The 27,751-nt window shown below is 41.7% G+C and overlaps 1 protein-coding gene across 1 annotated transcript in view; it reads left to right on the top strand.

Moving 5' to 3' along the window:
- Positions 1 to 17,453, top strand: part of MPC2 (mitochondrial pyruvate carrier 2) — a 22,320-nt gene extending 4,867 nt beyond the window's left edge. The window contains exons 2-5 of the mRNA XM_018567007.1: positions 7,378 to 7,418; positions 10,738 to 10,822; positions 12,910 to 13,021; positions 17,219 to 17,453. Coding sequence (XP_018422509.1) covers positions 7,378 to 7,418; positions 10,738 to 10,822; positions 12,910 to 13,021; positions 17,219 to 17,276 — 296 coding nt within the window. The 3' untranslated portion in view covers positions 17,277 to 17,453. The remainder of the gene's footprint in view (positions 1 to 7,377; positions 7,419 to 10,737; positions 10,823 to 12,909; positions 13,022 to 17,218) is intronic.
- Positions 17,454 to 27,751: the final 10,298 nt, after the last annotated feature.

Genomic DNA, 27,751 nt, shown 5'->3' with positions numbered 1-27,751 from the left:
GAATGCCTGCGTGTCTAAAAAGATAGATCAGCATGTCATTGGCATATAACAAGACTTTCTCCTCCAGACCATTGACAAAGGCCTCTTACACTGGGGTCTGAAAACAGGAATAGGGCCATTTTACCCCTGCTGATACTTTTTTCATGAAAAAACATACATACAAGCTCACGAATTAAGGGCTTGTTCACGCCATCTCTGTTTCTGCATATGTGTTTTTGTGCCTTCTAGTGCAAAAATATGCATACTGCTGTACTACTTCTTCTTCTTTTTTTTTTTTTTTTTTTAAGCTCTGGAACTGAACGCAATGGTGTGAACTAGTGTCATTTAAAACAATTGGATGAATTTTTGATGCTGATAAAAATGCACCCGTCTGGAGATGGTGTGAACCAGGGGCAGGGCAGGTTCACACCATTTTGTGGTCCAGATCTTGTCCGGAAAATGTTGTGAACCTGCCCGCAGTTTCAGTGCATTTCAGACCACACGAAATGAGACATGCAGTATTTTTCTGGTCTGGCAGGACTGTGCTGATGTGAACAGAGGTCAGAAATAGCATAGGGATACATTAGGATGCATTTTGGGTCTGGAAACAATCTGATCTGGAGATGATCTGGATGTGGTGTGAATGGGCCTCTTAGGTCTCGGTCACACCTAGGCGTATTGCATATGCGCGTCTGTCGTGCGTTTTTTAACCGCGATTCGCGGTAAAAATGTTGCGCGACAAACACGCGTTTCCGAAGGCAACTTGGCTGTATCCCAATGGAAACGCGCAACAAAACGGCCCAAGCGCGTTAGGGACGGGCGGAAATACGCCAAGGTGGGAACGAGACCATTGAATACAATGGGATTTATATTTTTGAGCGTTTTGTAGAGTGTTCGTCGAGTGTAGAACGCGCTACAAAACGTTCAGGTGTGAACGAGGGCTTAGTGTTTTCCTCTTCTAAACTGCCACTCTCCTAATGCAGATTTCACCCCATGCCCCAGTCTTGGTTTCCTATGTTTTTAGGGGCTGGCTGTCTTTCACATTCTTGTAGCCAGCCCCCAATGAAACAGCGATAGATCCTACATACCCGTAGACAGATATCTGTCACCTTTGTGTATAGGTGGAGTGAGATATTGTGTGATTTCCGACCCCTAATGGAAATGCTTCTTGGGATTGGTGACCTGAGTTATTTCCGAATAATAAAATATATTTCTGCTTTTCAATAAGATGGAGGGGAGAGGAAGGCCATGGGACATTATGTAATTTTTGCTTTAAGACCCAGTAGACATATGTTTCCAATGGCAATGGAAAAGATGTAAAAATGTAAGGCAATGGCTGTAATTGTTTTGGCACATTTTGTCTGTTTAGGTCCCGGCATATGTAATTCTGTACTGCTGCATTTCTGCAGGATGTTTCCCACTGTTCCAGAGGCCTCATGCATGTTTTTGGGTTCTGAGGCTGCCTGTATTTTGAACATTTATTAAAATCTGAATTCTCAATTTTTAGCAAGGCCCTCTACCAAGTTTGCATTTCACAATGTGAAGCTGCGAATAACCCTTTCATTGCAGCATGCATCTCGCATTAAAGGCCATGAAAGTGATCATTGTAAACATTTACAGAATTAAACAAGTATGTAAGCTATTTGTGATATTAATGATGTTAGAGTGGCCATGACAGATTTGATTTAATGCCCTGGTAAACATCTAAGGAAAATAGCAATTTTGGCTGGAATGGCCTCTGTTATGACATAGTAGGACGTTTGTCAGCAGATCATTAGCCAGCATTCAGAATGCATACTTCTACCCAAATCTGAGGACAGTGGAGATTTTTTTTGTTTTTGTTTTTAATGTATTTCGATAACTAGATTTTTTTTTTTTTTCATAAAGGATGATGGGGGTGGGGGCACAAATATGATTAAAAAATGGTAAATAGACATGTTTCTATCTCAACTGCTAGAGGTTCAAGATTAATAATTAGAGGCTTGGCTGCAATAAGAGCTTGGGTATAAAGGAGTCGGTTAATCACATCAGTGGTCAGCAGCACCAACATATTCGCTCTCCGCTAAGTTCTGTAGTCTTATGGTGTTCTATAGATATGTTTGCAGTCAGACACAGTGCAACGTGAGATTGCGTAGGCAATACAGAGTTTCACTATGGGGACCAATGGGATAGGCACCATCTTGAAAATTGTTCTACGAAATTGGAATACAAAGAATGGGGAAGCCTTTGAGTTACTGGTGAGTATTCAAAGCAGACTGATGAGGAACTTTAAGCTCGCATTTACACCTGCACGTTCCGCAAATGCGCACAAAACCATGCACTTTGCTGCGCGTTGAAAGAGACGCTGCAAAACGTGCTTGCGTTGCCATTTATACCAAATAGCACCCCAAACATGGCCAGGAAGTTGTGCGTTTTTGCACCCATGTTTGCAGCACACAAACGAGCATGAACATGATGTGCTTTTGCAGACCGTGCAGGTGTGAATGCGGGGTAAAAATCTGCATGAGCAGCAGTCCTGACATGGCACACTATAGAACAACCATAAACAAAATCTGACCATTTACCAATAAAAAAAAAAAGAATATTGAACTCCAGTTATTCTCAAGCATGAGAGGAGTATTCTGGAAGAAGAATGTCATCTATCTGCTGAAGGCACTCCTCCAGCCGTCCTTAGCTGAAAGTGGCCATACATTCCCTGCAGCCTTGCTCCCCCTCCGCCCTGGCGGACTAAAGACCTGTGAGTCACCACGTGCAATACAGTGTATAGGATGTGATGATGCTGAGGGACATTACACCACGGGAGCGAGGCTGCAAGGACTGGTAACAGCCAGCTAACTCCGTGGTTCGGATAAGTAAATCCCTTTTTTTTTTTTCGAAATCTACTTGCTGTCCACCCTTCATAAATAAACGGACGGATGGCAAGCCCTTATCAGTGCCGTTAATGTACCCGCTTTTTTTTTTTTCTGCTCAGGCGTGCACCCCCCAGTGACACTGACAGGTCTAAACAGCCAGGAACAGCTGTTAGACGTACAAGTGATCGGCAGGTCTATAGCTGTCTGATCGCTTATATGTGCTGCCCTGCAATGTGCGCCCCCTTCCTGCGCCGTTACCTTCCATCCCGGGCTCTACTGTCCCCTCTGCGGGGAAAAAAATAGTGCATGCAGCTTTTTTTCTGACTACTCCATACCGGAACGCAGGCACTGATGTGCCATATGTTCCAGTGCTGGCGATTGCATTGCGGCCGGAGGACTTCAATGCAACGCCACGCCCCCTCCTGCCCCAAAACAAACTGAGCCGGCCGAAATGGGATCCAGTGCATTCTGGCACCAATCGGGCTGGATTGCACGGTCGCTGGTATAAACTAGTCCTGAGGGTTAATGGGCATATGTATTAAATTTGTCAGATGTCGTGACCACAGCCCCCGGTGATGCTCTTTTGGATGAAACACATTGGGTGGAGCTGTGGTGAGCATGATGCCAGACCCCCACATAAACATTCTGGGGTGTGCGGTTTAGACATAGTTCTATGAAATTTGAAAAAATTATCATGCTCTTAGTTTTTATTTTATCTTTTTACGTGCATCCATTTGGGGTCATCAGAAGCTACCAAACCAAAGAGGATACTGCCTGGGATCATTTTTTCATCGGGAGTTTTCCTTGGCAGCTGTTGGCTGCCAAGGAAAGTCACAGCACCTTTCAAAAATGTGCAAAATCGTGAGGAACCCCAGTGTAAATGTTAAGTTGAAGTGTGGCCCCTCCTAAATCCATAACAGACCCGTATCCCAGATAATTTAGGGGGGACCCCAAGCAATAAAACAAAAATAGTTTTTTTTTTTTTCAGACACGCCACCTTTTTAAAAGTGTGCAAAATCGGGACCCCTAGTGTATATGTAAAAATTATGTGCGGCCCCCTCCTAAATCCATACCAGACCCTTATCTCAGATAGGGGTCTGGTATGGAATTTAGGAGGGGTGGGGGAACACCCATCAATGATCCCAAAAAAATAAATGGAGTTTTATTTTTTCAGACATGGCACCTTTTTAAAAGTATGCAAAGTTGTGAGGAACACCAGTGTAAATTATGTGTAGCCCCTTCCTAAATCCATATCAGACCCTTATCCCAGATAGGGGTCTGGTATGGGATTCAGGCGCCTCTTCACCTCAGAAGCCTGCCTACACCATGGAAAGGCATGACACTGTGCAAAGCTTTCAAGGCACAGCATCCTGTTTGAGCGGATGGTGTAGACATCTGGTGAGTGTACTTTGTCATCTCTAGAGAGGGACACTAATTTGTCTTATCTGTCTGAAATTTAGTTTAAATGACTGTGATGTGAAGTTGGTTCAACAGATTTTGTTTTCTCAATATTTTGTTCATCTGGCGAACATCTGTAGTGCACTCTGTTTTGAGCCTCACACTGGCTGTGGCGAAATCTGTGCCAATATATCGTGTCAATTTCAGATTTTCTGTCCCACTGACTTGTTGCCATCTTAGACTAGTTTTCCTATGATCATGGCACTGCCTGGGCAGTTAGGGAACGTGCCACAATTCAGAGAAAGCGACTGGGTTTTATAAACTGTTCACATGGCCATTCTGGCAGCACAGGGTAAAGCTGTAGCGGTATAGGCTTAGTGCGTTTCTAGATTTTGTTTTGTTAAAGCTGAAAAAAATCATCTAAATTCAAGGTGCAAGTGTTATTAGAATCCAGGAGTGCTTTGTACATTTCTTCCAGATCTGTGCAGTAATCCAGCGTGCAACTTTCCCTCTGCGCCGGAATTTTCTATAGCAAAGACCTGTCACTGCTGCCTGCTCTTCTTGTGCAGGGTGGCTGGTCTTGTCTCTGCCCCTCCTGTCATTTCCTGCAGGCAGCCTGTAGTGGGTGGGGCCTGCTGAGCCCCTCCCACAGCTCTCCTCATTACACAGGCTATGTACAGCACAGAGATTATATCACTGTTTCTTTTTCAAGCTAATAACTGGGTACCTAGGTTATTTAAATATGTTGTGGAATATATTTAAATGAATGTGTATGTGCCCAGACTTCAGCTTTGATGTATTAAATACGATGACTGTAATGTGCAAAGTGAAATAACAAATGGCAGCCATTCAGATTTCTTTTCCCTTTAGATTGCAGGATCTTGAGGGTAGCCTGCTATCTGGTTCATTGTTTGTTACTTTATGTTAATCCTTGCATGTCTGAGCAAAGTGCCAAGCAACATGTTGGTTTTTCATAAAGGCTAACATTTTACAACAGTAAGTTTTTATTTTATTATTACAGTATTCATACTTTAGTTTCTTTATATTCCCATCCTTTTTGTATTCTTTGCCTTATTTAACCTCTTAATGACTTGCAGGCAGTAGATCTACAGCCCATACAGAGAAGTGTCCCTGCAGAAAAGCTGTAGATTGACTGCCTCTCTTTCTCTTGGTATGGCAGTTCCTGGATTTAGGATGTTTCTGATAACCTGTGTTCCAAGAATGTTCCAAGAATGTTCCCTGGACCAAATCAGAGCAGATAGTGGCAACTGGCCAGCAATCATGTGATAAACACTTCTTTCTCTATGCATCTGCCACCCGTTGTTCATTCAGAGAGCAGAGAAAGACAATGGAGTGTATTTATATATAAATAAAAAATTGCAAAGCCATTTGTCCTGCAAAAGTTTAATGTAGATGAGCTCTTTTGAAAAAAACAAACACATTATTTCACATGTATTTTCTTTCCAGGTCAAATATAATTCATTTGGAAGTATAGAGTGAATCAGGAAAATACCACATTATGACTACCCAATGGAGCAGAGGATCATAGGAATGTGCTATAACGCTTAGCTTCATTTAGTGGTCATAATGTGGTATTTTTCTTCACTGTAATCTTATGAATGAATTGTATTCAATCTGGCAAGGACATATACTGATAACATTTTTGCCCCCCATTCAAACAAAACAAATGGACATGCAGTTTTACAGGATGAATTCTGAAAAATGATGAAATGAAAAACACTGCAGATTTTTTTTATAATCACATCCTCAAGTGTTTCACATTGATTGTAATTTTTTTTTATATTGTATCAAGATTTAATAGAAAAGTGTTTTTATCTTTTTACATTAGTTACTCCCCCCCTCCCCCCCCAATAAAACACACACCTAAACAGAAACACATGTATGCTAATTTTACATCCAAAATGTGAATTAAAAGAGAACTCTGGGGTAAGTGGTTTTCCCCATAGTTCTTTTAAGTGTCACGGGAGGACATATACTAACCTCATCCCGTGACCCAAAGCTCATTGTATACCGAGATCCCGGCAATGCTGTCGAGATCCACCCAGCTGCATGATTGATAGCTGGCTCTGCCTATCTAGAGGCAGAGCCAGCTGTGCCCGCCCCCTCACACGTCCGTTCCTCCAGTCAACGCTGGAGGATCGGACACGGGAGGGGGGGGATCCCTGCAGGGAGCCGTGATTGACAGTCACTGCTCTCTGCAGGGAGATGATCGAGAAGTGAGCGAGCGACGCTATGTGTTCGTTCATTTCCTGATCTATTGAGACGACGTGTGACAGTTTCATTGTCACACGTTGGCTCAAACTATGAGGATGAGTGATTTTTAACTCTCCTCATACCGTAGTTCTCCTTTTAAACATAAATGATTGGTTTCACTGAAATTATTACAGGAAAACATTTTAAATTGAGTTGTATCTGGTAAATAAATATGATTGCTGACAAATACTATAGAAGACGTTTATTGCTTATTGTTGCACAATTTTAAAAAAAAATTCCTTTTTTAAAAATGTTAAATCATTTCTTATCAAATGATGGCTATCTCTGGCCTCCAAGAAATTTAGACAAAGCAGCTCCTAAAGTTGTTAGAATGCAAATGTAAACATGGTCATACATTAAAGTTTACTATGGTAATAAAGATATGAAATGGCCCCAGTCATGAAGAGGTTAATTCACCTGGTAATTTGCTGCATGCTTACCATTAGTCTTGTAGTGTAAAATAAAGTATTGTACAGCATTTAGGCATATGTAGCTGCTCTGATTGGACCAAAGCTACCATGCACTTCTTATATCCTCATTTTTTATCTTTTTTTTTATTATTGTAGCCAACAGCATATTTCCATTTGTAAGGGCTCATTTTCAAGGGCAGAGGGGTCTATACACTGTAAACAAATAAAAATCTGTATCTCTGCTCCTGGGAGCCAGGCCCACCTGTACCCTGGTAAACGCTGCTCTAAACCTATACTTGTGTACAGATACAGTTGTGCACCCTGGACACAAACAGATGTTTTACTGTCTACAATCATCTGCGCCCATGTGAATGAGCTCTTAGAATAATGTGATTGGTATGGCTTGGTAAATGTGAATACATGCTCATACTTCTCTCCTTTTTTTTTTCTTTTCTTTTTTTAAGGACCCCGGACTGTGTTTTTCTGGGCTCCCATAATGAAATGGGTAAGTCTTGGTACTGAATATTACAGTTTTATTATCTTCTACCTCCGTGTTTATCAACCTTTTTTCAGTCACGGCACCCTTAAAAAAATATGCAGAGCCTTGAGGCATCCCAGTCTAAAATGCAAGGGGGGGTGTGGGGGACCCAAACAAACACATGAAAAAGTGGGGTTCCTAAGAATCCCTCCTTTTACATCAGAGTTCCCCATTCACATCAGAGTCCTGCCATCACAAATTTGGAGGCACCCCTGAGGAAGCCAGAAGGCATCCCAATGTGCCAAGACTTCATGGTTGAGAAAGGCTCGTCTACATATTAACATTAAATTGTTCATATTTGAAAACCTGCATCAGATTTTCCATTAAAATAAAAAAATTTTTTTAGTACCCACAGTATAGGACCACTTGAATGACAAAAGCTAACCGTTATTAGCCTAGCTTCTGGCATTAAAATGGCCCTATACTGTAGGTTTAACTAGCCCATAAAAAGCTCATTATGGTAATGCAAATGTATTGTGGATACATATAAATCAGAAATAAGTAGCATTATCACTAAATCTTTTACTGGAGCACTGGTTATGTGACCTGAGACATAGGGTTTTGAGGGAGTTAACACTCCGGCAGAGCCATTCAACGGCTACTCGTATAGCGGAGATCATGTGACCAATTTATCAGCATCGAGACCAGTGGAGAGGAGAATGTAAAGATTCTGGCGAACACTACCTGGCTAGTTGCATTTATGAGATGGGGTCTGTTTTAATTGCTGTAAATGTTGTCACAGTGTATGCAAAGTAGTGTACACACATGGCAAAAAAAAAAAAAGAAAAGCTGACTGGATATTTTTTAGTAAATATACCAACATAGATCAGCCGTCATAACAACGGGACCATGTATTACACACATCACTGCAAATACAGGTGGTTGGCAGATGTAACAGAGAATACTACATGTGGTCCTGTGATACATCTTAAGAGAGAGGACTATTATGGAGAACTTAGTGGAATCAGGTTGGAAACAACCGCAATGTAAGATAACCAATGTCCTCTCGGCCCAAAAATACAACGTTCCATATTGGTGTGGGTTGTAAAACATAATAACACATAGTCCCAGAGAGAGGAAAAAGAAGGGGGAGGGACAGAAAAGGCGCAAATAAGATATAGGATAGAAAAAGGGGGGTGGATCTCGCTACTTCGGTTCCACTCCATAAGGAGCATAAACCAATATAAAGGCAGCCGTATTAAGCCCTCCGGAGGTTAACGGCCTCACAAGCTCAAGGGGACGTCCTCATATGCCACAGAGACTAGACTTGGCCATGCAGGGGTGATGGAGTTGTATCCATGGTACCCATACCGGGGGAGACCCAGGTTGTCTATGAACCAGTATGCTTGTCAGACGTTCATTTAGCATGATATTATCCATTCTGGCTATAAATTCCCTGTAAGATATTTGTTGCTTCTTCCAATTACCAGCCAATGTTAACTTTGCTGCTAGAAAAATAAAATGGGAAAGTGCTTGCTGATGTTTATTTTAAACCAGGCACATTAGAATGAAAAAGAGCACACTTTAGATCCTGTACAATGCGAACTGGGAACAGTTTGGACAGTAATTTAAAGATTGGTGACCAGAAGATGGTAGCAAAGGGACACTTCCACCAAATATGAAGCATGTCACCTAGAATACTGCACCCACGAAAGCAGCAGCCCGAAAGCGTCACACTCATGTGCGCAGTACGGGAAGGCACCATGTACCATCTCATGATCACCTTTATATGCCGCGTTCGTAATATTAAGAGAGCAGCCAGCCATGTTACGCCACATGTGTCGCCAATCATCCTCCGCCCAGGAGGCACCTATGTCTGAACATACCGCTATGACCAAATCCTGGACCATTCTGATTAAACAAAGCTTAAGCACATCCTGGGAGTTTTAAAGCTTACCTGCACTATCTTGCCTCATGCGAATTTCTTTTAGTCAGTAAGATAGCCCATCATAGCCATTGGCCAACAGGAGCGTGTGGAAGGCGGAAAGCAGTGGTCAAGTTTGGATGCTACCATGAAGTGCCAGAGCCTTTCCTTATCAGAGTGGTGCAGTATTTGGTCATGGTGGGAATTGTCCCCTGCTACAGATATGTGCAAACTTCTAGGTGTTTTTTTTAAGGGTCTTTAACCCCTTCACGACTGACGACGTACAGTGTACGTCGCCGGCATCGGGGCTGTTTAAACTTGTAAAGCCGACTGTTGCCAGATCGCTTCTACAGTCCCGTGAAGGGGCCGCCCCCCGCCCGACACCCCCGCCGTGCTTCCCTGGCTCCGTTGCCCCTCTTAGGGGCCCGGGACCGGCTTCTCTTGTGTCGGTGGGGAGGAGGTGGACGATCCTCCGTTCGTCGATCCCCTCCCCGTTCTATGGGACCGGAGGCGATGTAGATTGCATCACTTCCGGTCCCATAGCTATCAGTGCTGGGCTCCTGAAGCCCAGCTATAAGCTATTGATGTGAGATCTGCACTTCAATAGCTTATTTGGAGTGTAAAGGTGACACTGGGGGTCTTTTGGACCCCCAGCATCACCTTAAAGAGTACCTGTCACCACCATCTGCTATCACATGGGGGGCTTGTAAGCCCCCCTATGTGATAGCAATTAAAGTAAAATTAAAAAACAGTTTTTAAAATGAAATAAAATAAATCAAAACATAATTTTAAAAATGTTTAAAGTCCCCCGCGAGCACATGCGTTGCCACGTAAACACGCGTCGGGTGCGCCTACGTATGAAAATGACGAACATGTTGGGTATCGCCGCACGCCGGAGAGAGAGCAATAATTCTAGGGCCAGTATTTTTGGGCATCTCTAAATTGATAACCTGTGGGGGCTTTTAAAGCATCGTCCATGGACTTTTTGGGGTACTGAGGTTTGTTTCAGAAAATATATAATGTTTGGGGGTTTTAAGTAATTTTCAGGCCTAAAATGTGGAATATAACATGAGTGCAAAAAATTAAAGAAAGGCTTCAGTCATGAAGGGGTTAAGGCTTTAATTGTAGTTGTTTTGACAGTAATCAGACACTCCAACAGTGTCTTTTGTCAGTTTACAGTAACTTCCATTGTTCTTCTAATCACATTGAGGGGAATTTATCAAAACTGGAGCAGACAAAATGTGGAGCAGCTGTGCATGGCAACCAATCAGCTTCTCTCTTTCATTTTCATATCTTAACTGAACAAATTGAACAGAGAAGCTGATTGGTTGTCTGTCTGGGCCACTGCTCCAGATTTTGTCTGTTCCAGTGTTAATAAATGTTCCTCATTGTATTTTTGTTTTTATCCCATCTGACTTGTAGGGTCTGGTGCTTGCAGGATTAGCTGATATGAGGAGACCTCCAGAGAAACTGAGTCCAGCCCAATCTGGTGTACTAATGGCTACAGGTAAATGGCAATGATGAAAAGTACATTACGGTAACCTGCTTTTGGGGGTTTAATAGTGTAACCTAGTGTGTATGTGTGTGTGTATATATGTGTGTATATATTAGTCAGATCGTACTTGCGATCATCACAAGCCCTCCCCGCTGAGGGGAGGGCTTCCAATGATTGCAGTGGAGTGGGCAGTGTACACACCGGCCCGTGCGGCATTAATCTTCCGACCACGCCACCAACCCGCCAAAAATCGTACGATTTTCGGCAGGTTTTCCAGCGTGCGACCTTACAGTAGAAGCGGTCGCACGCTGCCTATACACCTGCCGATTATCGTACGATGGTGGGATCACCCACAACTATCATACGATAATCGGCAGGTGTATGGACACCTTTAGTGTATGTGTATATTAGGCCCCATTCACACCTACAGTATATTTCAGGTGTGATTAGGGATTCCTGTGTCAGGAACTTGCATTTTCCTGCAGCAGGAATCCCTAATCTGCCGTTTACAAGCGGCAACTACCATAAGATAAGAATTATCATAAGATTATTTAAGAGGGTGTGTTTAGGGGCGGAGTTAATGCCAGGGCAGGGTAAGGGTTAGGTGGGGCAACTGGTGGCTAGTGACTCTTAAGGCCTGGCTAGTAGCTCAGGACTTGAAATTTTGAGCCCTGATATATATATATATATTATACATTTCCCCGAAAATAAGAGCTAGTACTATTTTTGGGAATTGCTCAAATATAACACCTACCCCCAAAAGTAAGACCTAGTTGTGACCATTCCCAGGGCCGGTGGTGGCATAAGGGGGAACTTGAAGAACCGCGGAAGAGGCAGGAGAGAATCAGCGGTGCTAGAGGGAGCAGAGCCCCATAAGCCGATGCCTCCTCTATATACCGCCGGCTCCTGTCACAGGTGGAGTGATACCAAATGCACTCCGCCTGTGAGGAATCGATAGTGAAAGTGCGCTTCGCTCATCCTGGCCAGCGATTGGTTAGCAAATTGCTCTTGGAAAGGTACGGCACCCCTGATTGCTCTGATCACCATATTTTTGTACATGAATACATGTAGACTGTTGTACATGAATAAGTGCAGATTGTTGTACATTAAAGACCTAGTGTGTTTTTTTTTTGAGCCACAAAATATATAAGACAGTGTCTTATTTTTGGGGAAACACGATAGGTAAACTGTTGTAAGAGCTAAAATTAATATGCTATATTTCACATGACTGCAATATGTTTAAAATGGATTTCTTGGCAGTACTATATCAGCTATCTCATAGTAGTCACACGCAGTGTCCATCTGCTGTGCCATCTTTTAAATAGTGTAATTGTTCAGTACAGTTGCCTTTATAAAATAATGTCTGCCTTTAATAAAACCAGAGCAGGGTTTATTTTTTTTAAACTCTATAAATAAAAGCCTTGACTATCCTTAAATCTATACAAACTGTCCAGGTATACAAATTATTTACCAAGTTAAGTTAACAGACATGCTGAGGCTGCTAAATTTTGTGTTTGGGGCATCTAGGCATCCATGACCCCTGGTCACCAAAGGGTTTTTTAGGGAAATATTTAGTTTCTTTTATTTTTAGTAACATGACACGGCAGAGTTAACGATGTAAATTACAGAAATAAATAAGGGCTCATTCACATGAGCGCAGAGGTTCATGTACTTGCAAAAACTGACCCGCCTGTACACATTGGTGACAGGCTGTGGCTGTGTGTTGCTAAATTCTGCACTGATTGTATACAACCATACAGGTTCTGATGTACTTCCCGGGACGTGGGCAGTCTGCATCTGGGGGTTTACTTTTGAACCTGTATAGATGTACACACTCGGAGCAGCATTTACCAGCATAAAGACGCAGCATGTCTTTGATTAGTACTGGTGGGCTTCACGCAACACCTTGATTCCGGTTGGTTTTTACGGCCCATGGACCTCTGCGCCCGTGAGAATGAGCCCTGTGAGGGAAAGAGAAGGCTAGAATGTTAAGGAATTAAGGGAGGTGTGCCTACTAGGTTGTTTATCCTCTTGCATAGTTTCCTCATATTCACTAACTTTTTTTTTTTGTGTGTGTATATTTTAAAATGTTCTGACAGGACTGATATGGTCACGCTATTCTCTAGTGATTATACCGAAAAACTGGTCTCTGTTCGCTGTTAACTTCTTTGTTGGCTGTGCAGGAGGTACCCAGCTGTTCAGAATATGGAGGTAAGTAAGCAACACTGATTTTGTTAGATATAGCTTTATTTGGATTAAATAAGAAAAGCATCTATCGGGGCTATCTATGCACAATGTAAATATTCTAATACATTGCTTATAAGAAGTAGCGTCGGTAGGCTTCTGTTACACCTGGGGTGCCCATAGACAGGCATATCTCTCTTTGAGGGAGAAGGGAGGTAAGAGATCTGCCAAGCCTTCTCTAAGATAACTGCAGTAACATGTCTGCAGAGATAACAGAAGTATTGTACTGACACGACTAAAAATCTCCCAGAAATGAAATCTGTACTGTACTGACCCAGCCAGAAATGTGTTGGCTGAGACCCAGTCAGTATTATACTCGGGCAAGTACAAATGTATCTGCAGAAACCTTACTGATATAACCAGAAACCTCTGCAGAGACATATAAATAATTATCTTATTGACCCAAATGGCAGCATGACAGACAGAATCTGTACCATATTGACCAAGGTAGAAACATGTCCACGGTGACAGAATCAGTACTGTACTGTTGGGATGCACCATAATAAAATTTTGAGCCCGAAAATAAAAAAAAATTGTCAGGCCAAAACCGAAAATGATAATTTCTAAATTATTTTATTTTTACTTTACTGTCAAGGGCTCTAGGGGAATATCCGTGTCTAAACAGACCCCTGATATTACCCTTTCAAAATAGAAAAAGAGATGGAGGACACAGAGTCCACAATCTCTTTATCTGCAGCCCCTGTAATGAATGAACAGGAAGCCTCTATATTAATTTTCATTTATACATTGTGGATTTAGTGAGTTACGATCGCCACAATCTTGAATGAACAGGAAGTGATGTAGATAAATTCCCATTCATTCATAACTGGACATAGTAAGCACACTATGTCCAGTTATTTACAAACACTTATGATCAACTGATCGGAGTGTTTGTACGCTGCTCTCCATCTTGAATGGGCTGTCACATTAGGCGGGTGGGCTGTGGGGGAGGAGAGCTCCACCTCCTTTGGCGGATCACAGCGCACTCCTCCAATCACCGCTCTCCATTCTGACACAGGAGGCTGACCCGGGAGTTGTGGTAGGAGAGCTCCGCCTCCTAATAAGACAGCTGTCACCGCCCACACTGCTTGGCATCCTGACATTGCTGTCACCCCTACTCGGCCTCCTAATAGCTTCTCTCCTCCCTGCTGGGCACCAGCCAGTGCATCAGAAAGCACACAAACCGGCGCCCAGCTGGGAGGAGAGAAGCTAGGGATACACTGAATTTTTGGTGGTCATGTTACTTTTGGCAATTTAACAAAAGTGCCGTTTTCTGCCAAAATGTTTCAGCTGCTGAAATTTCGGTGCATCACTCGTACTGATGCATGTAGAATGGTAACAACAGACCAGAAACATGTCCCCAGAGACCCAAGCAGTACTGTACTAACAGTCAGATGTGGGTCCTACAAATTTTTTGTTCAACGCCATGCGCGGAGCATATGCAGCACACTGCGTAGATGTGTGGTTGAGTGAAATTAACTTTGAATGGCAATGCACATCTACAGCATGTTACCATGGGTTGTAGTAACGCACATTATAACATATGCCAAGATGTGCAGTTTAATGCATGTTACAACTTGAACGAGACCTTGGGGCCTATTAACACCATACCAGTATGTCATGGTACATGTATGATTTGCATTAACATGCATTTAAAAGTGTTGATTCATTTAGACGGGCTGAAAATCACACTTGCAGCTTTTTTGGTAGCACAATAGTGGCGGTGTGTTGGGGTGCCATTCAAAAAGAATGGCTCTACAATGCACCGCTAAGTGCACAATGTAGCACTGCATATTGTGCATTACTGCAGTGTGCTGGTGTGAACAAAGCTTTATTTTACAGTTATATTTAAAGTATGTAATATGAATGTAAACATGTGGATCATTTTTTTTTCTAATTATAGCTTTATTTCGATTCAATATTTTAACAACATTTGTATTATTATATATCATCGGATATCAATCGGATGTGCAAGAATCCAGCTTGTACAAAGACGTAGACTGTGTCTGAAGATGGCACCTGCCCGGAAAACATGTTGTGCCCAACTTCTCAGTGGCAATGTTTGCACTGTTGACACTGCAAACCGGGAGTGTGGGACACTCGATAGGGAAAGCATGAGCTGATGGGCACCATTGTTTGTGCTGCTATTGGTGGTGGCGCCCAGCTAATAATGCCTATTTAAGGGTTGCTCTACCCACATGTCGCAAATCATTCTAAAGCCAGTCATATCTCTTTCAAATGCTGAGTAGCATAATATATATACAGTCATGGCCAAAAATATTGGCACCCCTACATTTCTGTCAGATAATGCACCACTTTGCACAGAAAATTGTTGCAATTACAAATGTTTTAGGCATTCTCCTGTTAATTAAAAAAATAACTGAAATCAATCGCTTCCTGTAACCATCAATGAGTTTCTTACACCTCTCTACAGGAATTTTGGACCACTCTTCTTTCGCCAACTGCTCCAAGTCTCTCAGATTGGAATGATTCCTTTTCCCAACTGCTGTTTTGTATCTCTCCACAGGTGCTCTATGGGATTTAGATCTGGACTCATTGCTGGCCATTCCAGTACTCTCCAGTGCTTTCTGAAACAATTTCTGGGTGCTTTTTGACGTATCATTGTCCTGCTGTAAGATCCATGACCTCTGATGGAGACCCAACTTTCTGACACTGGGCCCTACATTGCACCCCAGAAATCTTTGGTAGTCTTTAGATTTCATAATGCCTTGCACACAGTGGAGACATCCAGTGCCTGAAGCAGTAAAGCAACCCCAAGACATCAGTGAACCTCCACCATGTTTGACTGTAGGGACTGTATTTTTTTTTTCTTTAAAGGCCTCATTTCTTTTTCTGAAAACAGTAGAATGGTGGGCTTTACCAAGATGCTGTAATTTTGTTTCGTCTGTGCACAGCACATTTCTTCTAAAGGATTTTGGCTTCCTCAGGTAAGTTTTGGCAAACTCCAATCTGGCTTTTTTATGTTTCTGTGTCAGCAGTGGGATTCTCCTGGGTCTCCTACCATAGTATCCCTTTTCATTCAGATGGCGACGTATAGTGCAAGCTGACACAGTTGTACCCTGTGCCTGAGGGTCAGCTTGAATTTGTCTGGAAGTTGATCGAGGGTCTTTATCCACCATTCGAACAATCCTTTGTTGCAATCTTTGATCAATTGTTCTCTTTCATCCACATCCAGGGAGATTAGCTACAGTGCCATAAGATTTAAACTTCTTGACAATGTTGCGTACATTGAACACAGGAACAATAAGATCTCTGGAGATAGACTTGTAACCTTGAGATTATCCATGCTTTGCCACAAAAACTTGGAATGCAATTAGGAGAAGGTGCCAATAATTTTGTCCAGTCCATTTTTGGAGTCTTGAGTGGAATGTGTCAGGTTTGGCTTTTTTTTTGTCATACCAATACAAACAAAAGAAATAAACATGAGAATGCCTAAACATTTGTATTTGCAACAATTTTCTGCGCGAAGTGGTGCATTATCTGACAAATGCCTGGATGCCAATATTTTTGGCCATGACTGTATATATATTTTTCTTTGGGTTCCCTTTCTTAGAAGGTGCCATCCTTGGAGATTACTGCTTTTCCACATCTCTTGTAATAAATACAAAGATGCATGGGTGTCCTTTCCTTCACTTCTATTGAGCTATTTCTCATGGTATACACACACATCTTCTTGATCAATTTAGTTACAGTGGAGCCTGCTTGAGTTGAATAAGAAGTAGTCTGGGCCTTTTGCACACATTGGCCATATGTGTGGTCCTAATTGCTAATAACACAGTTTGCACATTAGCTACCTCCTATGAATAGGTATTAGTTACCTCTATGAATAAGCCTACGGGTGAAACATGTAGAGGTTGTAGCTGTTTGGGGGTTTGCGGTGCTGGTATTTGCTGCTTTTATACACTTTTTTTTTTTTTTATTCACTGTTTACTGGATTTGCTGTGAATTTCAATAAGGTCTGAAGTATTGGAATTCTATGGATAGTGCGGTCTGTTTTGTATACTACTTGCACATTAGCTAGTTACTGTCCCTTTTAACGATGCATGATAATTTTACAAATTGTGGTGTGTACATACACTGCATACATTCCATGAAGGCTGTGCTCCTTTTAGATTCACTTTTTTCCTTTTCTTCTTATTTTAGGTACCATCAAGAACTAAAAGTAAATGCCATTGAAGATCAACCGAAAGCAGAGCCATGAACAATATTGCCTAAACATAATTTTTAATATCTAAGAAGACAAGCAGTAGATATTATTTTCCGGTACAGCTGAAGGTTTTGCTGTACTGTTAAAAAATAACATTAAATGGTTTATTGGACTGATTTTTATAAACAATAATGTTCTTCCTTAAATTAATAAACTTAACTTTTAACAGTGTTAGATGACCCATTTTTTTGTGATCTGATCATTCTGCGGTATTGAATGGAGTGTTTCAGAGGTCTCTTCAGACATACATTTACAGTATATCGGCTTCAATCATACAGTTTCTTCATAAGAAGATAAAGAATACTCTTCTTTACGGTAGTATAGATGTGTATTGGACTGGACACAAACCTTTTTACACTATGGTATTTTTCATCATTATTATAAAAGATTTATATAGCGCCAACATTTTGCGCAGTGCTTTACAAAATGGAGGGAGACAATACAGTTAACACAATTTCAATACAAGAGGGTTAGGAAGGCCTTGTTCGGGAGAGCTGACAATCTAGTAGGAGTGGCAAGTGATTTCTAAGCAAAGCATAATTGTTCTTTTGCCTGCTGTGTACATAAAATATGATGGGCCCATTTACACTTTTCTGATGCCGTGTGTTTCAATAACGCCCGCATTAAAACAGAAGTAAAACTTTATAACTGGGCTTTTTTCTGTTGGCATTTCTTTTTTTTTGTGCACTGAGCGGCACATGCACAGCTCGGCACTCAGTTCCGGCATGCTAAGATTAAGTAATACCTATGCGCATGTGAAATTAAAGATAACCACGTGGTGACATTACTGCTATGCAGCCTTCCAGAGTCATACAGAGCTCTTATTAACGCTCTAGAAACCAGAACTGAGCAGGAACTAACACTAGAATACATCAAAGGAAAGTTTATCGATGACTATGACAGAAGGAAAGAAAATGTGTAGAATGTAGAAAATGATAAAGCCCTTAAGGTGCATGAGAATGCAAAGCAAAACAAAGAAAGCAGAGCGTGTCTTTGCGGTAAAAAAAAAAAAAAACTGGTCACCTGAAAAAGGACTGTTTAATCCGTAGGTTCGAGTATACTACGTGTCTTGGCAGTATATGACAGCTTGTGGGGGTGGTATCCCCCTGAGAGGATCTTCTAATTTCAGGTTGTTCAGCAGAATTTAACATGGAATTTGACTTATCCATTGTGAGTTCCACTTCTTGTTCTGACTCCTGTGCGGCTTCACTTTGCTCCGCTTCCTTTGCTGGTTCACTGGGCAAATTCACTTCACAACTTCCTGGGATCATTGTTTCTGGTGATGGGTTCTCATAGAAATAAACACTGAGCCTTATTGTCACTTTGTCAGTCTTTGGGTTTAGGATTGTGTGTCCCTTACGTTGTTCACTAAAGCCTACCAGAATACCTTCAATGGCTGTGTTCTCCAATTTGTATCGCTTCTCATTTGGTATATAGGCATACGCTTCACATCCAAACACTCTGATGTGCCCTAAGCTAGGCTTCGATCCATGCCACATTTCAAATGGGGTGCTTTCAACGACTTTTAAAGTTCATGTGTTCTGCAGGTATGTTGCAGTCATGACTGCTTCTCCCCAGTACTTCTCATGTAGGTTGTTGTCTGACAGCATGTATCTGATGATATAATGATACTCTGCTTGTCCCCTGACTGTGTGATGCAATTCAAGAATCCTTGACCGTTGCCTTCCGCAGTAATACTTTTCCCATTTGCCAAGAAGACTTTTGTCCTTTGCACTGAAATCAATTTCTGTAAAAAAAAAAAAAGGTCTCATCAATAGTCATGTGACTTGTTGCGCCTGAGTTAATATACCATCTGCGTGATATTCTGTTCTGAGTCACTTTAAAAGGTAGTGCTCCATAGTTGTAGTATTTGGGGCTAAATAAAGACACAGCCCCATCAAGTTCAACCTTATGTGTAAGTGTGTGCGTGTATGTGAGTCCCTGTGTGGTCCTAGGTTTTATGAGTACCTGTACCCCTAATATGTTATTGTCTTTGAGGAAGGTATCTAATTGATTTTTGAATGATTCAATACTCTCCGCTGATACCTCTGCTTGTGGCAGAGAGTTCCAAAATGTAACCGCTCTGACTGAAGAGAAGCCCCTACAACCTTTGTGGTTAAATCTTTTCTCCACCAATTTTAGGTGGTGGCCTCTAGTATTTGTTAAGGAGTTTACTGCAAAACGTTTACGGCCGATGGTGCCATCACCTTGTCTCATAGCTTAGATCTTCCAGCCCCTTAATTTCGTTTTGTTGCCCTTCTCTGGACTCTCTCCAGCTCTAGGACATCTTTTCTGTGGATTGGTGACCAAAAGTGGACCGCAGTTGAGGTTGAACCAGCGATCTATACAGTGCAAAAATTATCGCTTTGTCTCCACAGTACATTCCCTTTTTAATACAAGACAGTGCTCTGCTCGCTTTATTTGCAGCAGCCTGGCATTGCAAGCTATTATTCAATCTGTGGTCTACAATGACCCCAAGATCTTTTTCCATTTCTGACTTCCCTAGTGGAGTTCCCATTAATGTGTATTCCCTTGCCTCTTTTTAACCCCAAAATGCATTACTTTACATTTTATCAGCATTGAACCTCATCTGTCATGTAGTCGCCCACTCCCCTATTTTATCCAGGTCCTCCTGTAATGTTATAATGTCTAAGTCCGTGTCTATTACCCTCCCAATTTTAGTATCATCTAAAAACACAGAAACAATGCTATTAACACCCTCCCGATGTCATTAATAAACAGGTTAAATAATATGGGGCCTAGCACAGAACCCCGGGGCACATCACTCTCAACCATAGTTACATGATGTGCCTGCAGTTTCCTTTTCTCTTGTAGATGCCTCTCGCTTTCTCAGCTCACCTCTACGGATTGAACAGTCCTTTTTCAGGTGACCCGTTTTTTTTTTTTTACTGCAAAGACACTCTGCTTTCTTTGTTTTGCTTTGCATTCTCATGCACCTTAAGGGCTTCTCCAAATTTTTGGGAGTATCCCTTGGCAACTAACCTGGCAAAGGCAAGAAAGGCAGCAGAAGAAAAAAAATCACTCCAAAAAAAATAAAACCTGGGACACTCGCAGAGCTTCCCCCCCGATTTGCAGAACTATAGGAAACAAATGGACTTTTAAGGTGACGCTCAATGCAGAAGTAAATATCCACAAAAACAAGGCCAGATTAGTTGCCAAGGAATACTCCCAGAAATATGGAGAAGACTACGATGAAACTTTCGCTCCTGTAGTAAGACACCGCTTTCCTATATGGAGACATTAGGGAAGATCTCTTCATGGAGCAACCACCAGGGTTTGAACAAGGAGACAATCTTGTGTGTAAACTCCACAAAAGCATCTATGGACTCAAGTAATCTGCAAGAATGTGTAATGAGAGGGTGAATGAAATACTCACGAAAGAGGGATCTACAAGAAGCAAAGCAGACCCCCGGTCTTTATTCCAGAAATCAAGAAGACCGATGGATATACATCCTAATTTACATTGATGACATTATAACCTGTTTTGAACAAGAAGAGGACTATAGTCAAATAGTTCACATACTAAAACAAAAGTTTGAAATGATCTATCTGGTCACTGTCAGTCACTATCTGGGGATTCAAATAGAGAGAGAAGAAGATGGAAGCTGTCTTCTCAACCATAGTCAGAAAATTGCAGAAATTTTGGAACAATTCCACATGCAAGATGCAAAGCAAGTAAAAACAATACTTAAAAGGAACAATTCAGATAAAGTTAGGACTGCCAGCAATGTCAAATCCAAAAATAGTTGGATATGCGGACGCCGATTGGGTCGGAGACAAGCTCACCCTTAATCATAAGGAAAGTTTGAGCACTGTACCGAGCACCTATAAAAACCAAAATGGTGAGACAAACACTAAAAGCAAACTCCAGGCAAAGTAACATACCATGCTATGGGATGGTGATCTACACATAGGGGGCTCAGCCTGGAGTTGGGTTTTCACTTAGTTCAAAGAAATCTTGCAAAGCTTACAAGGATCCAGCCCTTGAAGCACACAGCCTGGTCTTATACCTAGTGTACCTGTTCACAAACACCACTTTTAAACCATATACTGTGCGGGGGAAGCCACTCCATCATACAAAGGCCTGGAAAGCTGTATTCAAAAAACACATATGTAACAAAAAGTAAATACTAAGCGATCAAATTACATATCCTCCCAAAATGTGCTTGTTTTTATTATCTGTTGTGTGGGAGAGAGTCTTTTGGAATATTTATTCTTGATGCTTTGTATTTGTATATTTTATTATATGTATCTTTTGAATAAATGTTTCCATACTTTGTGCTATACTAGAGTGAAAGAGATGACATTTGTTTTAGAGATTACATTTCTTTAAGGGTTTACTGCCACACCTGGGAGCAAAGTCTGATATTTCCATTCTAGACCCCATTCACACGTGGGCATCTCATAAATGCGTGTCAAACGTGCACAAAAATGAGAAATGTACTTGCTGTGCCATTACCAGCTAATGGCAAACATGGCCGGGATGATGCACATTTTCCCCCCAAATATGCATGCATTAAAATGTACACAAATGTGGGGGGGGGTTACAGATTTTGCTAAATGCACTACTTTTCCACATTTGTTGTGTGTACAGGAACCCATTGAAATCAATGGAGAAGTGTGGCAAATGCGGAAAACAAACACACGTCCCTGCTATACTCAGGTATGAATGGAGCATTAGGGATCACAGTGACAGCAGAGGAGCAATTCTGATACATTAGTTTTAGGGATCACAGTGACACCTTGTGATAAAATTGAGGTATAGCAGTTTGGAAAACTTAAGCGGTCACCACTGGGATGTAATATTTATCTTCTGGATTTACTTCTATTGATCCCTGGATTAAGAAGACCGCATTCCATAAGGGACATTTTGATGTTTATGTGACTTTTAAACACAGTATTTTGAGATCAGGCTCTATTTAGGTATTTGTGCAAACTATGGCGACAATCTAGCACAATGTGATATATCTATATCTATATCTATATCTATATCTATATCATATATATAAATATATAAAATCCCTTTTGCAGTCACTGTGGTGCTAACTTTAGGATGTGAGAGAGTGTGTATTTACAATGGTGTTGCTGGGTTTGGAGAAGAGTGTAAAATATTTGGAAGGATACCACACCCAGAGATGAGTAACATCATATTGCCAAAAACACTGTGCATGTGAGTTTAGTTAGACATTTCAGTGACATTTGCAAGGATACTGCTAAGCCACAAAGCCACAGATGGCTGATGTGATATTTCCAGAAACACTGGACAGCTGAACAAGAAATGGATTGGATGTTTTTTGATCCATATATATTCACATATTTTCATATTTATCTCAAACCTTTAGCGCTGTGACAACACTTTACACTTTCACTTTACACCTCTCATAGCAGCTTTAGGATCATTATTTGACTTTTAGTTTACTTTCCAAAAGCGCAGATTTTTTGTTGCAATCGGATTGGATGTTATACCTAGCTTCATTCTACCACTAAGTCAGAGTTGGGAAGAATAGTATCACAATTTACAATGTTCTACCGTGCTGGAAATCAACAGTAGAATTGACATTGACTGCTTGATGAGCTAGTGATGCAGAGCACATTATATTTTAAAAGACATTGGGGTTGATTTACTAACCTTATAAACACACCACGAACGTGTATACACCTCTGCAGTGTGTTCCCTCCCAGCATGATCTATGGGTGGAATCTAAACACCTTTGTAGTCTGTACACACCCGGCAGGTGTGTTGTGCAAAGCCCTGAAGGAATTCCAAGGTGATGTTGGGTAAATTAGCTCTATGTTGTGTTGCTTGCGTTGATGAATGCAGGAATGTAAATGCATGAGCTAACCATTTTTGTCTAAACTGTGAAGCAGCATTATATATGCATCATGTGCATGATTTTTACATATATGGCATTAGTGGAAATATGCTTTTAGAGACTTTTTGGTTGATAAATACGTTTTGCTGTGTGAAAATCACACACACCTGGTGTGTGTGTGTGTTTAGGTTAGTAAATCACCCCCATTGTGTCGCTGACTTGACTATCAGGGTTGGTAGTATTACCTAAAAATGCACTGCCAAGATGAAGATGGGAACAATGCTATACTGCCGAACCAGAAAAGTGATATTTATGTAGCCACTCGACTACTAAGCTTGAAATGGGGGTAGGTGTATTTTCAGGGACACTACTAGTCACAGATGAAGACCAGTTTTATTTCTAGATACACTACACTGCTAAAGAAATATAAGTGATATGCAGATTTCCAGGTAAAATATGCTAGTGAGACAAGAATGGGAGAACAAGGAAACTATGGTGCTGAGTTAGGGTTGAGGAACAGCGTAATTGTCAGGGTGAATGATTCGGGATTAGGAGCAAGTTGTTTCCCCAGTGGGTCTACAATGTTGGGTAGGGGATGGGGGCAGAGTAGGATTCATAGGTACCATATGCTTTGAGCCAGGAATGGAGGTACCAATGAGATTTCCAGTGACACTGTTATGCTGAGTTTGGATATTTGCAGGGTCATTGCACGGCTGAATGTGGGAAAGGGGGCATAGAGATATGGAGGTATACTGTATTCTGTCCCAAAGATGATAGCACAGGGACATTTCCAATGACGCTGTTGTGATGAGCTGAGGATATGTGGAAGTGGTATTTGCAGGGCCAGTTTTGATTTGAGGATGGAGAACCATGTGCTGTGACCCCGGAATTGAGGCACTGTTATATTTTCAGGATGCTGTGATGCTAAACATATAAAATATGTTACCAGTATTATACAAAAATATTGTTTATGCAGAAATCCTGTGAAATAAATGCATCAACTGCAACACAAAAACTGTGCATGTTTTCCCATGACTAAAACATGCAGAAAATGTGCATATACACTCAGCCACCACTTTATAAGGTATGCCCATCTAGTATCAGAAAGGACTCCAATTTGCCTTCAGATAAACCACTTCCCGACCGATGATGGGATTATCCCGTCACGATCGAAAAGTTTGTTAATGACCGGTGGCGGGATAATCCTGTCATGCGGTACAATAAGTTACTGCTGTTGATGGATCCCCCCGGGGTCAGAGGCAGACCCTCAACAGCAGATTAGGAGGTCACAATCCTGTGATCACAGCAATAGCTGATCGCTTTGATCGCATAGCTGTGTCAGCCGTAGAGCTGGCAGCAGCTCACTGTGTTGTGCAGCTGCGAGTCGGCTGTGTGTTACAAACTGATACAAACAGGGCTATTCACTAAAGGGTGAAGAGTTGGGAGAAGTCAGGAGATGTGAACAATCTAGGACAGGGATGGCCAAACTGCGGCCCTCCAGCTGTGGTGGAACTACAAATCCCATGAGGCATTGCAAGATTCTCACAGCCACAGACATGACTCCCGGAGAGAGATGCATCATGGGATTTGTAGTTTCACCACAGCTGGAGGGCCGGAGTTTGGCTACCCCTGATCTAGGACAACATAGCTGAACTGGAAAGTGAACTGAATTAGAGAATTTTCCCAAATCAGCTATGTTGTCCTAGATTGTTTACTTCTCCTGAATTCTCCAAACTCTTCACTCTTTTGTGAATAGACATGATAGTATCACTGAGGAGAATACTGTATTCTACTCTGAGATACTAACAGGGTTATTCACAAAAGGGTGAAGAGCTTGGAGAAGGCAGGAGAAGTGAACAATCTAGGACAACATAACTGAACTGGAAAGTGAGCTGAATTGGAGAATTTTTCCAAATCAGCTATGTTGTCCTAGATTGTTCACTTCTCCTGCCTCCTCCAAACTCTTCACCCTTTTGTGAATAACCCTGTCAGTATCAATGCCCCTGTAAATAAAATAAAAATGCTTAGTGCTCCCTAGTTAAAAAAAAAAGTTTTAAAAATGTAACAAAAAGTAAAAAAGTTTAAAAAAGTAAAAAAGTTTAAGAAAAACTAATGTTAATAAAAAATGATAAGAAAATATAGTGCCGAGACTTCGGGTCTTTTCTGCCCGTGCGTGCCCGCTAGGGGGCGCGCGCGAGCAGAAAAAAATTGCCGTCTGGAGACGGCAACCCGCAGATGCAGCAGTGCCGTCCGTCCGTTTTTCTACTACGGGCGGACGGCAAGAGGTTAAAGATAGGAGACAAACAGACCACATTCTAAAATAGTTCCACACTAAAATTGTATTTCACGCCTTGTATTTTGTGACATATAACTCCCAAAATAAACTGAAATCCCAGACATATGCCAAAACTGTGAAAAATTAGTTTTTTGTATTTTTTATAAAACAAGAATTTACATATGCATATGTACATGAAATTAAAGCCCACCTTGTCCTTTGAAAAACTGTACATAATATGTGTAGGTGCAATGCATGAGGAAGATGGAAATTATAGTTAAACAAACACATAGCAAAAATGGCAAAATTGCTCCGGTCCCCAGGAACGAAAGCATTTTCTGTTGAATTGGTCAGTCAGCATTGATCCTAAAGCGGGCCAAACACCTAAAGATTGTCTGCAGATTTTCTATGGTCAGATGGAAAAAGTGCAACAGATTCCTCCATCTACGCTACACTGTGTGGCTGGAGCAATCTCCCACTGGGGCAAGCATCAGTATTCTGACTCCGATCGTTGTGATAGCGAAATATATCCCTTGCTGAGACCTCTATGCCTGGCCTGTATAAGCAGATATACTCACTGCGGACAATCCTCGTCAGATAGCTGAACTCGTCAATACCGATTCATTCAAAAGAGGTGTTTATTCTTTACATCAGGATTACAGCAGATGATAGGAACAGCAGATGAATGGTTATAGTATTGTGCGGTCAGAAAATGATGCCTTTCCTACATACTGTGCAGATTACATGTGTGTCCTTGTTACATGTGGCTAGTAGCTGTGCCATGACACAGGAAGTACTGCACACAGGAAGCAGGAAGGGGCTACACTAGGGGGAAATACATCGTCACATGAGGAATAATTACAGAAAGCATGTTTGTTACAACAAAAGGCCACTAGATGGCATAGGATAACACATGGATTTAGCTATGAGAAAATAGTTAGGCAAATCACACTATATAAATTCTAACCTATATAACAATGCTAATATTAACTGAGGCTATGCATCTCATATTCTATGCCCCTATTGGGGAGGCACAATCAGTATCTTGCTAGTTGGCCCCGCTGGCTCTCAAAATACCTGAACAACGCCTGCATCCGATCAGACTGTTCGGGTATTTTGACCTCCAAACAGATAACTGAGCAGCTGCTGAAATAAATATATGACATCGATAACCGTATTGCGGCATTGCAGCCCTTGAAGATAAGTATGAGGATTTAACTAGGGATGTCACTGACCTCAATAAAGAACTGGACGCTCTCCACGATGAAAACAAGGCCCTGCTCTCCAAACTGGAGGACCTGGAGAATCGATCCCACCGCTCGAACCTTTGGATTCGGGGCCTACTGGAACATGTCACCGACCTGTTCTCCACTGCTATCTCACTGTTTCAGGAACTGGCCCCAGATGTCCCACCGGACCGACTGGAAACATACTGTGTTCATGTAACGCTAACTCGCAAGAACCCAGATGACCCGCCTTGTGATAGCCTAGTGAAGCTGCATTTCTTCCATACGTTGTTTTCCGTTTAGCTGGGCACCTTTCGTTAGTTGTCGTACCCCGCCAGTCCCCGCAGTCTCTTTTTTGTTCCTCTCTTCTTTTCTATGCTGCACTTTCTCTACCCTTTCCCTCCCCTCCCTTACTCAATTTTAGTGGCTACCAATGTTTGTTTAGGGGCCACAATGCCCCCTCGTGGTTTCTTTGTGTATATTGTTTGTACCGTAATGGTAATGACCCTGCTCTTTACTTACTGCCTTTCTGTTACCATGGTGGGGTCTCCATCTTCTAATGGTGGGATTGCGTACTCCTGCCCTTTTCTTGAACCGAATATGTTGGGTACTACTGTTGTATTTATGCACATTACTTTGTCTGATTATGTTCCTGTGTTATTCTTATATTTAGTTTTTTACTCAATAAAATTCTTTGTAAAACAAAATGCAGGGAAAAGAGTGAAAGATTTAGGTGAAATAGTTGTGCTCCATGGAGTCCTACAGTTTGTCATATTACAAGACCAGTCCAAAATTCTAACCAGGACAACCGCTGACCAGTAGCATCAAAAATCCAGAGCGCCCAGTCCACCTGACTCATTGGCAAGGGTAAGGCAGTTATGTTGTATCCTGGGTGGTTTGTGATATCAGATACATTTCATTATGGTAGGCATCAGTTGGTGAAAGAAGAGCGAAGGTAAGGTAATTGGCAAAATCTGAAAGCGGAAGGGAGATCAAGGAAGGATCAACATTTTGACAAGCTTACCAAACCAGGTATAGAACAATTTGTCCCATTTTAAAAGTTGTCTTTTGGTGGATTCCAGAAGGGGTAGTTATAGAGATAGAGATCATTAGGGTCATGTGTCAGTTTAGTGC

This window comes from Nanorana parkeri, unplaced genomic scaffold, assembly GCF_000935625.1.
Source record: "Nanorana parkeri isolate BGI_ZX_2015 unplaced genomic scaffold, ASM93562v1 scaffold996, whole genome shotgun sequence".
Lineage (NCBI taxonomy): Eukaryota > Metazoa > Chordata > Amphibia > Anura > Dicroglossidae > Nanorana > Nanorana parkeri.
The sequence above is the reverse complement of the archived record's forward strand: the minus strand, read 5'-3'. Positions and strand labels throughout refer to the sequence as shown.